General features: G+C 43.3%; 1 protein-coding gene across 1 annotated transcript in view; it reads right to left on the reverse strand.

Annotated features, from left to right (window-relative positions):
• The window catches only part of TMEM132E (transmembrane protein 132E), a 1,094,917-nt gene that overhangs the window by 162,951 nt on the left and 914,637 nt on the right, over positions 1–17,329 (reverse strand). Inside the window, exon 5 of the mRNA XM_078679595.1 lies at positions 3,919–4,062. Coding sequence (XP_078535721.1) covers positions 3,919–4,062 — 144 coding nt within the window. The remainder of the gene's footprint in view (positions 1–3,918; positions 4,063–17,329) is intronic.

The following is a 17,329-nucleotide window of genomic DNA, read 5'->3' on the forward strand; positions in this document are numbered from 1 at the left end:
CAGGACGGGGCAGGGCCAGCGCTGCCAAGTGGTAGCAGCAAGGAGCTGAGCGCTTTAAAATGAGCATGTCTGTTTGGCCAGCCGTCTTAGGACAGCCAGCCAGACATGCGTATTTTAAAGTTTGCTAACCTAGCTGTCTTAGACAGTTGGGTTAGAGAAAGTGCAGGCCTCCATTGCTCTTAGGAGCAGTGGGAAAGCCTGCTCTATCCAATCCTGGCACTGTTTCATTTTATTTTATTTATTTATGTTTTTGTGACACTCTACACCTCCCTGCACCACCACCCTCGGTACAAGCCAGCTGCCACTGGGAGAATGTGCATTCTTCTTGCAGGCAACGCCTCTTGAGTAAAATGCTCAAGACACAGGGGTTTCCTGTAAAACGTGGATTTCTCATTAAGCCTGTTTAGCAAAGAACCAGATTGCTGTGTACAGGAATGGCTCTAGCAAAGTGTGGATCAAGTCAGAAGCACCCGAGCCCCATGAGGAAATGGCAGACCTACCAACTTCCTAATAAAACTTACGGTGTGAGAAGAGGGACCCAGGTGGGGGCGTGGCCAAAGGATGGATCAGGATCTTAAGTCCAATTACCTCTGAAGTTCAAAGTCCTTCTGAAGGGGTGTGGCTATCAAAGTAGGGGGGAGTGGCTTTGGGCAGATAACTGCCCACGAGCCACAGTAACCCTTAACCCCCCCACCATTAAAACACAATCTGAAGTTTCAAAGGCTGCCGCTGATGTCCTGGGGAGAATGTAAAACCTCAAGGGTCATCAGTTGGGCTAGCCTTGAACACAATCTGAGTTGAAAACGCTTGCTGCAGGAGTCTTCCACTCACATTGTCTGTCACTGTGTGATTTCAGCTCCTCACTGGGTGACCGTGTGAAAGGAGCCGAAATCGAGAGACACACGGTGGCGTTCTGTGAGTTGGCAGGTCGGCAACAATATAAGGTGACCCGGCTTCCTGATTGGCTAGGACAGTCGCAGCTTTTTGCTGTCCTGGCAGATTTTGGCAAATATGGCTGATGACCTGGTTTTCAGAGATGGTCGACTGAAAAATGTGGGAGTAATATTTTTATCGGTTCCAAAACAGGACTAGTTAGCAGCTGTCATCAGAAAATCAGTTTAATTAACAAGTTTGATGCTGGGTTTAAAAATTGCATTTTATTTATTTCCTTAGTGTTCCTATGTCGATGAGTGCTGCCTTTCTATGCTGGTAGGTTGTGCTAAAATTGCAGTCCTTCTTCTATTTTTGAGAAATTTTCTGGGTTTTGCTTTTCAAAATCTGCTCATCCTGCATCAATAGCACATTTGAGTCAGTAATACCTTATCAGCAAGGGACTACATTATCACAAAAAGTGATCCAGTTTCTTAAGCAATAGGTTTTGCCTTAGTAAGCTTCTTCTGTGAAACGGCCATAGACATACTATGTCAAAAGGCACCAAGGTCATCTCTTTTCCCAGTTCTATAGCACCTGGAGAACCTAAGAGATTGATTCCTTCCAGGAGGTCTTGCCAGACACTGTTAGTCAATGGGCACCCAGCCTGATGTGCATGAGTGCTTCTTAAAGGGACCGAGGGGGCCCATCCCCAAATCTTTTAAGTGATGGTTGGTTCTACAGAAATGAGAACTTCAACTCGCAGCAAAAGCTGATATGCGGAGTGGCATTCAAGGCTCCCAGGAAGTGAGCAGGATTGTGCCAGAGGGGGCAGATTCTGAGGACTGAGCTGTGTCTTCCAGAAGCATTCAGCAGAATATGGCAGGCAGACAACTGCAGGTTCAGAGGGCAACCATGGTCCTGATCTGCAAATGACACTGAGGGCTGAGGTGGGATTTGTCAGAGAGCCAGATACACTAATAGAGGATAATGCAGAATAACCAACCTAATTTTGGGCTTCTTTTTGAATTCCGAGGCATACTAGACGTCTGGTGCTAAAAGATAAAATAAGCAATCTGTCATCTTGCACAGTTTCTTTTTCATCACTGTGAAAAGGAAACACTATCTTACAGCATGGTTTCTATACATTACTAGATGGAGCCACCATCTTTTTCAAAGGCCTGAATGTGTAGATTGTAATAGTGAAATTTCCCCATCTGCAAAAAATATCTTGCAGAGATTTGCTCGAAAAGCACGTTTTTGCTGATTCAGAGTTGAAAGGGACAGAATTCCCAGGGAAGGGAAGGATGAGAGCAATATGCACCAGTTGCAAATACACACCCAGTGTCTCTCCCCTGTGCATTGAAAAAAAGCATTAATGCACAGAAAAAGGTCCAGAAATAGAAAAAACAGCAAGATCGGAGCAGTTAAATTTGGGTCCTCAGGTTATTCCCCTTTCTAGTTGGGAAAATTTAGCACAACGTGATGCAGGGAAGCAACGGGAAATTCCGATCCTACTAATTTTGGTTGCCTACACCGTGCTACTCATAGTCGGGCTCTTTCTGTTCCACTTGGCAACCTAGTACGAGGTCACGCACTCGAGTGGAGGTGGTCCGTAACTGGCTGACCACATCCTCATCCTCAGTAGCCACCTTTGAAATCACTAAACTGATAAAAAATAATAAAAATTGCTGCTATATCCAGAGGCACTGCAAAATCTACAAGCATCATTACAGAAGTTGCAGACTTTTAAAGAAACTCTTTTGTGTGTTCTCTTCACCATGTGAGTGGTGGTCGCCTCTTTACGGTAATGTAATATATGGAACAAAAAATATCTTTGTTTGTAAAGCACAACAATAAATTGTTCCAAACTTAGTTAAATTGTCTCACAAAAAAATATATCTTTGTACTCAACCGTTGGTGCATTTTATTTTTCTTATAATGCGTTAGATTGTGTATAAATCGTGAAAGAAATTATACAAATACATGTACACATTCAGAAAAAACATTGTAAATATTATTACAAACAATTTCACATATAATCGTAAAGAACATACACACATATCTTTGAAAAATTGTTAAAGGTTTTTAAGATTGTCCTTCAAAGAGTTTATAATCCACCTAGGAGGTAGCCAGGTGAATAAACAATTAGCTTCTCTTTTGTACTAAATTACACACTTCATCAACATGAAAAATTATGGAAAACCACCCTAAGTTGGCTCCTCCAAAGAATAGTTGGCCGACACGTTTTGGCCTTTGTAGAACTGAAGGCCTCATCAGGACCGGTGGTTGATAGGTGACCAATAACTCTTGGCACAGCGCTGAGACTTATTTACAATATTGTAAGTCTTCATATGATATTTAAATACTAAGTCCATGGCAACGGATATGTACTCACAATCCTCTTTTATATACTGCTCGCTCAGTAACCAGTGCTGTTTCATGTTTAGACATCAAGTCGGAGTTTAATGGAGCAACTGGTTTGACTTTGGCTCAGATGAAAGCTCTGTGTCCGCTAATGTTTGATGGAAACATGGTAGACTTCCTCACTGGTGTAGCAACCGTGCTTGTAGGTCTGACCTAAACTCTGACTTGATGTCCAAAATAAGTCTCAGCGCTGTGCCAAGAGTTATGTTTGATATATTAACTTAAGGAAAGCTTTTGTTTCTGGGCTCCCCTTTTCCCTACAGGGGCCTATGTTAGCCCTGGAGCACCAGTGATTAAAGGGTACCTCCTTGTTTTTGTAACAGAAGGGTGTAGGAAGGAGATGAGGTGAGGAAGAGGAGTCCAGGTAGTGTGCCTAAGAAAGCGGTGAAAGGCAAATGCAAGACGAGACAGACGGAGGATTGGCAGAGACAAGCGAGGCACAGAAGCTGGAGAAAGAAAAATTACATCAAAGAAACCAAACAAGTCTCTCCAGAATGATCCAGGTAAAGAGAAACACAAAGGTGCTGCAAGCGCTCCAGTAGAGTTCCACATCATGATCAGTAGCGGGCTACATATACCGTGAGAAAAACACAGCATACAGTTATGGCTCCACAGACTTACCTTGATGATGTCTTCGTTGGCTGACTTGCACTCCACGACAGGAGACACGTCTGTGATGGCCCCGGTGGTCTCGATGGCAATCACCTTGACCGGGATGGCCACTGTCCTGCCAGTCAGGATAGCTGTGTTGATGATCTCGGTGTCCTGAAAGGTAAGAAAACAAATGGGTCTCAGTGCTAGGACCCTGGGGAACCACACACTTCATTGAGGTTCTAGACATTATCACATGCATGAGACACGCCTCTCTTGAAGATGGGAGCAAGGGCTAAAATAACTACAGGAGGGAGAAGATGAAGCGGGAAGGCTCGAATAGTCGACTGTGCTCTACAAACATGGCACTAATAATAGCACAACAACAAAACACAGGCATTTAAATAAAAAAAACAGCTGTCACTACAGGACATGAGTTGAGCAGGAGGTGAGCAGAAGTGTCATTGTGCAACAAGATGTTCCAAATTAAGGCTTCTTGCAAAGTCTCGTGAGGTAAATTAGGCAGCTTCTTGACTGGAAGGTGGTAAGTTATTCCAAGCACCATGCAGCACGAGTGTTGAGAGCAAAATCATTAACCTCAAAAACTTATGGAACAGACTTGGTACCTGACAGTGTGAGAGAAAAGCAGTGTGCTAAGCAGTTAGCACACTTGTGCTAAGCTGTTCCTATTGGAGTAGGGTCAGGACTGATTTGCATATGGCTGGGTCCCAACAACGATGGTGTGGCGGACAAAAGAACAATGTTTTGGAATGCTACCAGAGTAATTGCCAGTGGTCAGACGTATTGCCCGTATTTCTCCCATCACCTGTTGTGTGTTTGATATACCACTCTAAGTTAGAGTGGTATGTCCAGCCCGGCTCCTGTGCCCAATGTGCCACTGGAGCCAAACTATGCCTAACTGACGAGCCCCTAATAGGGTGAAAACCAGTCTTGGATTGCTTGCACTCCAGCTCACGGAGGACCTGGCCTGGCAGTTCAGCCTTGAGTGCTCATATGAGCAGATTCAAGACTGATTCAGTGGGTAACAGAACAATGTTTTGGAATGCTAAACTAACTGATTGCCATTGCTTAGGCTTATTGCAAGTACTCCTCCCATCACCTTTTGTGTGTTTTCTTTCTCCCCTATAACCTGTCACTCCCATTTCATACAACAGAAATGTTTAAGGTTTTCTCAGGCTCAAACAAACCCTTCTTGGTACCGTCAACTCAGAGAGTTGACTTTTTCCTGCTTATCCTTGGAAGTGACCAGTACAAAAATGAAGTACGACCCTAGTGAGGGGAATTTGGCGTATACCTAATCAACCTCCCAGTGGACTGGCATGAGAGCACCAGGATTGTTGAAACAGACTATGGTATAAATCTGATCAAACTTTATCGAGCATTTGGCTCGATAGAGTCAAATGATGGCGCTGTACTGGGAGCTACCTCCGCTAGAGTAGGATTTTGTAACAAGAGGATACTATTCTCAGCATGGATGATGTGTCTTGCTGCCTAGTGGCCCCAGTAAGTCTAGTGTAGTAGAGCGGGGATCCACTAAGCGACAAGAAGGCTCAGAACTGCAAAAGGCACACATCTCTGTACCTTCCAAACAACACCATAAAAATGTAGGTACAGTACCTGGTTCCATGATTGCTCTCTGCTGTTCAAAGCAAAGTTCAGTGTTCATCAAACTGTACCCCTGTTTCTGTACCTACTTGAGAACCCACTGAAACACCCAGTGATGGGTCAGAAAAGCTAGGAGATCACCAGGTTTTATGCAGAAGATGCAGGCCAGAGGAAGATTTACTACAACGTTTTCAGCTTATAAATAAGGACATGAAGATGGTGCGAAGCAGAGTAAAGCAGAAAGCTAGGAATACTCTAGCCATAGACTGAAGAATTAACGCAACCAGTAGAAATGCAAACGAGAATGGATTTCCATGGTGAAACAGAATTGATAATGGCCACAGATTCCCTATCAGTCTCCACTTGATGGTGAAAAATAGAAATGCAATGAGGATGAGGCAGCATGAAGACCATGTCTAAAAGTTGTGTATGTCCAGTCCCCTAAGCTCCCTTCTCTATAATCGTTTTCGTGATAGTTTGAGTCTTTGGCATCAGACAGTGGCACTCGTACATTCCATGAATGGGCACAACTCAGCTGACAGTACTGAAATCAGGCAAATAGTAACACCTCAGGTTAACCTATGCATTATGTGCATTCGCAGCAAGTGACTGACGGAAATGGAAGCTGTAGCTCACCAGGAGGGTTTGGAGGAGTTAAAGGTTACTATCTGTGCTGTAATAACTAGGAGAGTGAGAACAAATTTTGTAAGAAAGGTGGCTCACTAACCAACTTGTCAAGTGGTTCTTTCCAAAAATTCTCACAATTAGAAAATTAAGGGCCAGATGTACAAACAAGTTTAACATGCGCAAACGCTTTAGCGACCGGTTTGCACTTGCTAACATTGTCATGGCCATGTACCAACACAAATGAATTGCGACTCACAAAAAAGTATTTAGAAACTAGTTATTTGGAAGAGGCATTCCTTACAAATAGCGAGTCTCAAACCCACGTACTAATGTTTAGCGACCGCATTTGTGGTAGCAAAACACTCGCAATTACCACCTACTTCAAGTAGGTGGTAATGCATTCGCAAATAGAAAGGGGTCCCGACCCCTTCCCCTTTGCAAATGCATGCAAAATAATTTTTTAAGGGCAGGCAGTTGTCCCAGGGACCACTGCCAGCCTTTAAAAAATGAAACGAAAACAATTCACTTAAAAAAAAAAAAATGCATCCAGTTTTCCTTTAAGGAAAACGGGCTGCATTAAAAAACCTGCTTTATTTAAAAGCAGTCCCGGACATGGTGGTCTGCTGAGCCCAGCAGGCCACCATCCCTGTTGGGGCCTTTCATTACCAATGGGCTCGCAAATTGCGAGACACTCATTAATATTAATGAGCCTCGCAATTTGCGACCCCATTGGGAATCGCAAACAGTGTTAAACACACTGTTGTACATTTGATTTTGCACCTCGCTGTTTGCGACTTGTCATTTGTCGCAAATTGTGAGGTGCAAAATCAAATGGTCGTACATCTGTCCCATAATCTGAATGCATATGCATTAATGAAATAAATGAGAATATTGCGCTGGCTGATGCTAGGTATTGGATGCAAAAGCCCAAGCTAACTCACTTGTAGTGATCTAAGAGATTGTATGGACCCAAACAGTCTCTACGTATGGAAATCAGTCAACATTCATTAAACAGTCAGCAGTAATGTCTTTAGTACTCTACCAAAGCACAAACAATCCACAAAAAACATGTTCTCTGGCATGGCTCCATGTTGTGGAAAGCTCTTCCCAAAAATTTGAAAACTGCATCAGAAATACTCTAAAAGCTAAAAGCTCCCTTGCTTGCCTACACTTGTTTTAAACTCCAGAGAGTGCTGTGTGGGCCAGAAGAATAAATGGACTCATAAGAAATACATAACAACCACTTAAATAATTGTATTTCCCACACTCCATCATTCCTGAACTTAGCTTGTTGTTCCATGTAAATATTCTCGTTCTAAATAAAATGAAGTATTACCACTACATGCAGTTAGTGCTAAAAACATAAAAATAAACCATATTACTTTTTAAATAACTTTACCATAGCGTTAGACTGTCTGGAGCCAGGAGAAAGTGAAAGGATTATGGGCCATATGTATCAAGATACCCATTTGTGATTCTCAAATAGCGATTTTTAAGAAATCGCTATTTGAGAATTGCAAATGGGTATGTATGTACAAAATCGCATTTTTTTTGCGATTTCTGAAAATTCCTTAATTACGATTAGCAAATTGCGAATTGCAATTAAGGAATACTTTCCCATTCATTTCTATGGGCCAGGAGGCCCATAGGAATGAATGGGAAATTATTCTCAATTTGCGATTCGCAATTTGCAATTTGAGAATAATTTCAAGGTTGCAGGGGTGTCCACAGGACACCCTGTTGCACCCCTGAAATATGCATGGGTGCACATGTGGCGCACATACATGCCCCAAGGGCATGTATGTTTGTATGTGCGTCACATGGAACTTTGAAAAATGCAAAAATGTGCATTTTTCAAGGAATTCACAACTTACCACCAACTAGAAGTTGGTGGTAATTTGTGATTCCTTAAGGACATTTTGCAATTTTTTTTTGCTTCATACATTGCATTTAAGGAATCGCAAAATTTGCGATTCCTTAAATGCAATTGGAAAATAAGGAATCGCAAATTTTGCGATTCCTTATTTTGCACCAGATTTTGCTTAATACATACCATGTAGCAAATTCGCATTCGCAAAGGCCGAAATTCGGCCTTTGCGAATCCGAATTTGCTTGATACATATGGCCCAATGTTACTTACCCTGTATAGATCTATTATTGGCATGTAGTGTTTGGTAAATTTGTGCGGTGTAGAACATGTAGCTGCCTTACATATGTCAGCTAGTGGAATGTTACCTAAAAAGGCCACAGAAACCCCTATTTTGCGAGTGGAATGCACTCTAGGGAATGATTTCTAGGGGGTATGGATAAAGTTCTTTTACCTTTAGCACAGCATGTTTGAATGCATTTAACAATCCATCTTGCAATACCAGATTTACAGATGGGATTGCCTTTGTGAGGTAGAACAAATGCAACAAACAGTTGTTTTGTTTTGCAAAAATCTTTTGTTCTATCTTTGTAGTACAATAAAGCTCTTTTAAAGTCAAGCGTGTGAAGAGCGCGCTCTGCTACAGAATCAGGTTGAGGAAAAAAAAACTGGTAACTCAACTAATTGGTTTATATGAAAAGCAGAAATCACTTTGGGAAGGAATTTAGGGTTGGTGCGTAGAATTACCACGTCTTTGTGTAGCTGAAAGAAGGGTTCTTCTAAGGTTAATGCCTGAAGCTCACCAACTCTCCTAGGTGATATGATCGCAATGAGGAAAGCAACTTTCCATGAGAGAAATTGCAATGGGCACTTATGCAATGGTTCAAAAGGTGGACCAATGAGCCTTGTGAGAACAATGATGAGATTCCAAACTGGGGTAGGATGAATCCCCGGTGGTATTACTCTCTTCAACCCCTCCATGAAAGCTTAGATTACTGGAACTCTAAATAGTGACAGATGTTGTATGCTCCGCAAATACGCAGCTACTGCTACAAGGTGCAAACAAATAGATATATAAGCTAGTACAGATTGCTGTAAGTGTAACAGGTAACAGATGTTTTGTATAGAGGCATCTACAGGTTTGATTTTGTTGTTATTTTCCACTTTCCTTCATAGCAGGCATGGGTGATAGGCCGTCTTGCTTCTTTTAGAATATTCATACAGACTGGTGGTAAATTTAAATAGCCAAACTCTATGACTTCCAGAGCCAGATCGCTAGGTTCAGTTCTTTGGGATTTGGATGTCTGATCTCTCCATGGTTCTGTGGGAGGAGGCTGGAGGGGATGTGTAGCTTTTGATGTGGAACTAGTGACAGCTCCAACGGGGTTGTGTACCATGGCTGACGGGCCTATGTGGGAGGGTTGTATGGCTTTACAACGCGTGCTTTTACACCGCGTGCCGTTACAACGCGTTTTTTTCAACGCAAGTCGTTACCACGACTTGCGTTGGGAGGGGTGCGGACTTAGGAATTTTTTAATTTACTATTCTAACACCAGCCTACGTACAGTAGGGAAGGTGTTGGATAGTAAATAAAAAAATTCCTTGTCCTGCAGTGCCCTCCAGCGCAAGTCGTGGTAACGACTTGCGTTGAAAAAAACACGTTGTAACGGCATGCGGTGTAACAGCCGCGTCGTAAAGGCTGTTCCCCATGTGGGAGCTACCAGAATTAGTGTGAGGGATGTTTGCCTGAGCCTCCGAACCAGACACTGAATGAGCGGGAGACGTGGAAAAGCATAGGAAAATATCCCTGGCCAGTTCATCCATAGGACATTGCCCTTTGAAAGTGGGTGTGGGAACCTGGAGCCAAAGCTTGGGCATTTTGCATTTTCTGCTGCGGTGAACAAGTCTATTTGTGGGAATCCCCATTGTTGAAAGTAGGGAAGGAGAATTTGGGGATGAAGTTCCCGCTCGTGAGTTTGCGGCCTCTTTCTGCTGAGGTGGTCGGCAATCTGATTGTTCACCCCTCGAAGGCATTCTGCCAGAAGATAAATCCTGTGATGTATTGCCCAATTCCAAACGGCTTGAGAGAGGCGTGACAGTTGGAGAGAGTGCAACTCCCCTCCTGTTTTTGTACATAGTACATTGCTGTCATGTTGTCTGTGGACTAGGCCAGCTTTGCCTATCAGGTGGGTTTGAAAAGTTTTGAGCGCTAGAAAGACTGCTAGTAGTCTAGATAGTTAATGTGAAGGCTTTTGTGTTTGTTGCTCTACAGGCCTTGTATTGTGTAATTTTGTAGATGAGCACCCCCAACCTGAAAGAGATTTGTCTGCTGTGGGCACGATCTGTGGAATAGGGTCAAGGAAAGGCCGTCCTTTTGTAGAATCCATCACGGCAGACAGCGATGGGTATGGCCGTCTACCAACATTAGATAAGTTACTTGACCCTGCGACTGATTCCCCTGATGTGCTAAGCACTGTTGCAGTGGATGCATGTGAAGTCTTGCATGGGGTACAATTGCGATGCAAGATGCAATCACTCCTAGCAGTTGCATGAACACTATGGCTGGTAAGGTTTGGTTGGACTGAAATTGTAGTATGATAGCCTGAATATTGTGAATTCTGGCTGCATTGGGAGAGGCTAGAGCTTTGAAAGTGTCTAGAGTGGCTCCTAGATAAGACTGCATCTGTGACAGACGCAGGTGAGATGTTTTTTGCATTGACCGTGAAGCCTAGTTGATGAAGTAGGTCTATTGTGATTTGTGTGTGTTGTAGACAATTTTGGTAAGTTCCCGCTTTGATGAGCCAGTCTTGATAGGGGAAGACGTGAACATGTTGTCATCTGAGATGAGCTGCGACTACTGCCAGATATTTGTTAAATACTCTGGGCACTGTAGTAACTCCGAAGGGAAGTATTTGGGAAGTAATTGGTAATGCTTGCCTGCTAATACAAATCTGAGATATTTGCGGTGAGCCGGATGAATTGAAACATGAAAGTATGTGTTTTTTAAGTCTATAGTAGACATAAAATCTGCCTTTTGTAAAAGTGGAAGTACCTGTTGGAGGGTCCCTATCTGAAAGTGTTCTGACAGCATATAACTCTCTGAGATCCAGAATAGGTCTTAGGGAACCGTCCCTTTCGGGAATGAGAAAATACAGAGAGTAGACCCGTGAGCCTTGGAACTGTGTTGGAACCATCTCTATAGCTCCTTTCAGTAAGAGAGATTGCACTTCCTGTTCGAGCAATTGTAGGTGTTCTGAAGACAATTTGTGAGGTTGAGGTGGAATGTTTGGAGGATTGCTGGTAAGCTCCAGGCAATAACCATGTTGGATAATTCCAATCACCCATTTGTCTGTTGTTTTAGATTGCCAAATAGGGAGAAATTGTTGAAGTCTTCCCCCAACAGGTGAAGAATAGTCGGGGGAAGCGTGGGCAAGTCAATGCTTATTAGGGGATGAGAGTTACGGGGTGTGTTGCCCTTATCCCTACCTTTAACGTTGTTCCCTCTATAAGCTCCACGAAAAAAGCCTTGAGTGAGAGGACTGGTTGTTACCTTTGTAGGTGGAGGTATTCTGGTCTGAGCATGTGGTTTTGGACCCCCCTCGGTAATAGGAACGACAAAGGGAACCTCTGTCTGAAGGAGACCAGAGCGCGTCATTGGACTTACTCACATCACTGTCCTTTTTCATTTTTTCCAGTGCCTGATCTACTTCAAGACCAAAAAGATGTTTCTTGTCAAATGGTGTGTTAAGAATGGAGTATTGACCTCGTGGTTAAACAGAGATCCTTAACCAAGCATGTCTCCTAAGCAGAATGCTAGTGTTCTCTCTAGCCACAGTATCAGCAGCATCTAGAGCACACCTTATGGAGGAATTTGAAATTAGCTTACCCTCATTTACTAAATTCTGCATTTTAGCTTTATGCTCGTCTGGGAGATATTGAAGCAATTGCTCCATTTCATCCCAGTGTGCCCTGTCATGCCTGGCTGGAAAACCTTGTGTATTTGCAATGCACCATTGATTTGCAGCTTGAGCAGCTATGCGCCTGCCAGAAGTGTCTATTAACTTAGACTCCCTTATCTGGTGGCAGAGCATCCCCAGATGTTTGGGAATTAGCCTGCTTACGAGTATTAGATACTATCAGTGAATCTAGTGGCAGCTGGCCCTTGATAAATACTGGGTCTGTATGGAGGCCTTAAACTTTTTGTCAACCCTAGGAGTCAAGATACATGCTCATACTGGGTCTTTAAAAATGCAATCAGCATTTCTCATCATGCCCTTAAGCATAGGAAGTGTTTGTGATGACCTATGTGTTAATGCTAAGGTATTCCTCTAATGATTCTTTGTGCCATGCCACCCCATGATATTGAGCAGCATGGCAATGAGTTCCTGGTGGGATACATTGTCATCTGGAGGCGATGGCTTGGCTGGGTAAAGTTCTGAGTCATTATCTGCTGGAGGATCAATTGTATAATCCGTCAGGGATCTAAAGGTGAATGTGTCTTCCCATCATTAACATCATCGTCATCATGGAGAGATTGTGGAGAATTCTGAGGTGTGATTTGCAAAGGATTTAAAGGTGGAGAATGAGGTGGTGGAGGGGATGGTGCAGTTGGATGAAAAGGATTGGTAGCAGCAGACTTTTTCTTTAAAGAGATCTTGTAAGTAGTGGAATCATAAGGAAGCTTGTGTTTCTGAGGTAGTTTGGTATGAATATGACCAGCTTCAGGGCTAATGGGGTCCGTTTTCGGTGGAACAATGTCTCAATTCAGATCTGAAGTAACATCTTTCATTTTCGGTGCTGACGTTTTCGGCACCGGCGTCGGTTGGCCTTTGGGTAAGGACGATTTCAGGTTCGAAGGCTGCTTGACTTACGGCATGGAGGATTTCGGCTCTGAGATGTATTTGTGTTTGGAACTGGAGGACTTCGGTTCTGATGATTTTTACCAACTCGGTACCGAGCTGGAATGCTTGACTGACTGTTTTAGAGCTGAGCCTGGAGGCGGGGCGTCGGACACGTTGTCTCTGTGCAGACCTTGGCCAGAAGGCAGAGGTGGTGCCAAAGCCTTGTGATTTTTGTGAGTGATTCGGAGGGGCAAGGGGTCTTCCGTAGTTACGTCAATTTGTCCCTTTGGCAGTTCTTCAGTGTCGAGGTCTATCTCGAGCTCAGAGTCCAAGTCCTACATGGAGAAAGCTTCCTCTGCTGCTGACACCTCAACATTTTCTTCACTGAAGATGTACAGCATATCTTCGATGCTCTGATGCTGCATGTCTCGATGTTGAGCCTGACAATTGCGAAGAGTTTTCTTTGATCGAAATGATTTGCAAGCGTCGCTATCTTCTTCCTTGTGCTCCGTAGACAAGTACAAGTTTACTCACCTTGTGTGCATCAGTGCGTAGATACTTCACGTGGATACTTCACGTGGCACTGAGGGCAGAATTTGAACGGTGTCCATTCCATCGACAGAGAGCTGAACTGATGAGGTAAGGCCATCCATGAAGCTTTCCCATTGAAAAGTAGATTCCATTGACCAAAACGATATCCATTTGAAATGAGTTTCGTAACCATACCGTTGAGGGTAGAGAGGACTGTGCGTTGAGGGGAACCCAAAGAACAGTTTCGAACCGGAGTGTAGCAATACACATCCAAACCAGATGGTGGAAAAAACTATCTAACAATGGAGTCAATGCCCATGTGCACTATCACTGAAAGGAGGAGTCACCTTACCTCGTGACTAGGAAAGACTTCTTTACAGAAAAACAACTTGCAAACATCCGGACCCAACACTAGATGGCAGGAGTATGCATAGCATGTGTATCTACAGCACACATGCCTCGTGCCAATGGATATTTTCTCACTGCTAGCAGAGGATTTTGCATTGGTGACCTACAGTTTATATTTCAAAATCTGAACTCATTAGGAGAACATACTATGCTCTGCACAATGTACAGTTGTAACATAACTTCTCATTTCTAAAGCAGCAGCATCTTCTTCCATCACTGGGTCTCCTAGTTCTTATCCTAGGATAACATGATTATGGGTGGGATGGGTGTCTCACAAAGCTTTACTAGGCTGAAACTGTAACCATGAATATATTCATATATGTTGAAAATTTGACAAACATTTTGCTTGTGTCCACAGAATGAATCTCCCCCTTGTCTGCTAGCTCTATTATCTCTCCGTATACATCCCAACATTCAATTTACTCCCCATGGACCTTATTACGCTTCTCTGAGACTATGCAATGGAGGAATTTAAAGATGCTCAAGGACAATGGAAGCTTGCACTGCTGCCCCTTGTGATGTATATGTTCAGTATGTGTGAGGCCCGCTGTGGTTGTTGCTATGCATATTCTGCATGTTTCTACTATGTCTAATGAGCATGTTATGTGTGTTAGGGAACAGGCTACTTCCGATTACTATGTTGCATCTGCACTAGTAGAGCCTCGAACCAGTTTCACTATAACAAATTCCAAACCAATTGCTATTGCCAGTGCTTGTTTAGTTGCAATGGGATACCAGGCTTGATTTACAAGCTTGATTTACAAGCTTCTAGAACAAGGTTTTGTTTAATGAGAGCTATTTGTGGTTAATGAAAATCATCTGAGCTACTAATATTATAAATGCAGTAAGAGTGACCACAACCAACAGGATTATATTAGTGTCCACCATATACAAGATTTCCAGCAGTGAACACCTCTGTGCACCAGGCAGGGTTACCAGCAGTACTGTAAAAGAAGGATTTGTTTATTTAGGATGCCCCTACGTGAGCAATACATTGCTTAAATGCTTCTGGCACACAGGTAAAAATAATAGTAATAATTGCCCCAGTGCTACATTATTTATCACTCAAATGTTAACTTTAAAAATATTTGGTGAATTTAAACATTTGTGCTCAAGTGTTGGTGCTTGTAAATAAATTCAGCCAAGAAATGCTTCCAAATGAGTGGGCCCGAGCTCTTCCTTGAAGACGCCTGGTCTAGAAGGTACTTGTAGGAACAGTAGCAATGTGCCAGTGATCTTTCAGGCATCACCTGCACAGTGTTCATTGATGTGAGTCCAGCACACATTCTAGATGCTGTCATCTGACTGAGTTTTCAGATGGATTCTTCTCTTCTGGCCAGATGTGACTAAGCAAGAAGGTTGGCAAACCTGAAGAGGAACAGGTCTGGTTGCCCAGGCTTTGCTAATGATTTGCCAGAACTTCTCAATTAGGAGTAACAATTCCACAGCTTGGAGCAAAACTTCCAAGTGCAAGTACATTTTTAAAAAATGATTCCGAGGAGCTAGCAGCAGACTTAATGTGCTACCTACAAAAACATGTTTGACTGCAAGATTGCCAGGTTTCCTTATGCTTTTGTTTTTTTTCAGAAGGAAATTAATTCCACTGCCATCGAGACTTTTAAAGTGGGCTTCATTGGAGGATTAGCGCTTTTGAAGTTCGGCAAGGTATAGAGCACCGCTTGGTCAGTAATTGCTGATAATTTAGTGCTCAGCCATCAGTTTGGAGTCTTAAATACGAGACAATTCGGCAAACTTTGGGCTCAACAATGGTCGCATCCAACAAAGTGCCTTTAGCCTTTCATTTCTAGATTCTCTCAGCAACACAGCATCCGGAAAACCATTTAGTGATGGTAAGTGGTTTATAAAAGCTGTTGCTCACTCACAGGGAGATTCTTAGAGAATGGCATGATCAAAGCAAATTCAAACTTAAGGGTGGAGTGGCGATTCCACACTAATGCGTGGTTACGTACACATTTTGCTCCCATGGGAGAGGTGTGGAGCAGCGGCCAGAGCCACTGACTCCGGATTGCAGGGCTCACAGTTCGATAGCCCGCGGCAGCTCAGCTCAGCATCATGTGACTCTGGGCAATAGCTGACTTAATCTGCCCAACAGCCCCCAGTGCCCGGATACCCTTAGGGGTGATAAGTCATGCTTTACAAATCTGGAATTATAAAATCTGAATTATGGTTTGATCAAAGAATGTATATTTTTGTGGTGGTCTGTGTTGAATGACTGATGTCCAAAGTCAAAGGCTTTTGAGAGTCCACCAGACCAGATGTGCAAAGGATCATTAAACCAATGGCGAAGGGCTTAGGCGATGACAATTTCACTGCCTTGGCTCATTAACGGGTGAAGTAAGTGTAGAAAATCAGATTCAAGGGTCTTTACACCTTGCACTGTCTGAGCACAAAGGAGTAGAAGATGAGCCAAGATGAGTGGGCTAATCAAGAGGAGAGCTACAAGCACAATGGAAGCGATTGGCTCAGTCCTCGGTAGCTGATTACAGTGCTGCTTTCGCCCACTCTCACATGCCGGCAGTGACGTAACCATTTGCATAGTAACCTGCTGCTGCTTGTGACCAGTAGAACATCAGGGAAAGAAGAGAAAGAAATTGCCTCTTGAGCCATAATGAAGGTACTTGGAAGAAGTTGGCTGGCAGCCCAGGGCTGCATCCGCCGTGATTACCTGTAGGGCTGGTAAACTGTGGGTAGCGAAGGAATGCACTGGACTACGGGAGGATTAGCTCTATCTATGAGCTACGGTAGGTGATGCAGAGTGATCTCAGACTTACTGTGCATAAATGATTACTAATGACCCACTTATGGTTGCAAGACAACAATATGCTGGTCTCAATCAACCACTGTCCACGCCTCACATCAAAGCCAATCTCAAATCCCTCATGTGTTTTTCATTCAGTACAGATTCAGCATACCAAGTTTCCATCAGTGCTGATGGCAGAGGTAGAAGTGGCACTAAAGGAGAATCTCAAATAGATGCTAGCTTAGAATATGGCTTTCCCTTTTCATATTCAAAGATCATGATGCACAATGGCACTCTCAGAGGTACATTAGATCATCAGTTTGGCAACATTTTAGATGGTCGGTCTAAAAGCATCTAGAAGAGCTCCTCCACAGGCAGTCAGTAGGAGTTAAAGGAGGATCTCCCACAAATTGCAAAGTGAGAAGTTGGAGTTTAGGGTCAGTCATCTCAGTGTTTGTAGGCTCTAGCAGTGAACATGTGTGATGCCACAGGGAAGACAATTTCCACGTATGACGAAGAAATGCCAGGTTGAGGAAAGTCACTTCACACTGTGAAGGGAAGCAGGACGGTGAGGAAGAATGAAGATTCGTTCACTCAGTTGTGCATGGATATCATGAAGATATATTTATGTATAATGGTAATTCTACAGGGCATACCTATCCAAAAGGCAGAGGAATGCTGTACAGGGCCAAAGACCAGCATAACATCCACAAGTGTTAAGAAAGGTAACTGGGTTGTGGACAGTTTATGCATTGTAATATAATGGTATTCAAAGAGGTG

This window comes from Lissotriton helveticus, chromosome 3_1, assembly GCF_964261635.1.
Source record: "Lissotriton helveticus chromosome 3_1, aLisHel1.1, whole genome shotgun sequence".
NCBI lineage: Eukaryota > Metazoa > Chordata > Amphibia > Caudata > Salamandridae > Lissotriton > Lissotriton helveticus.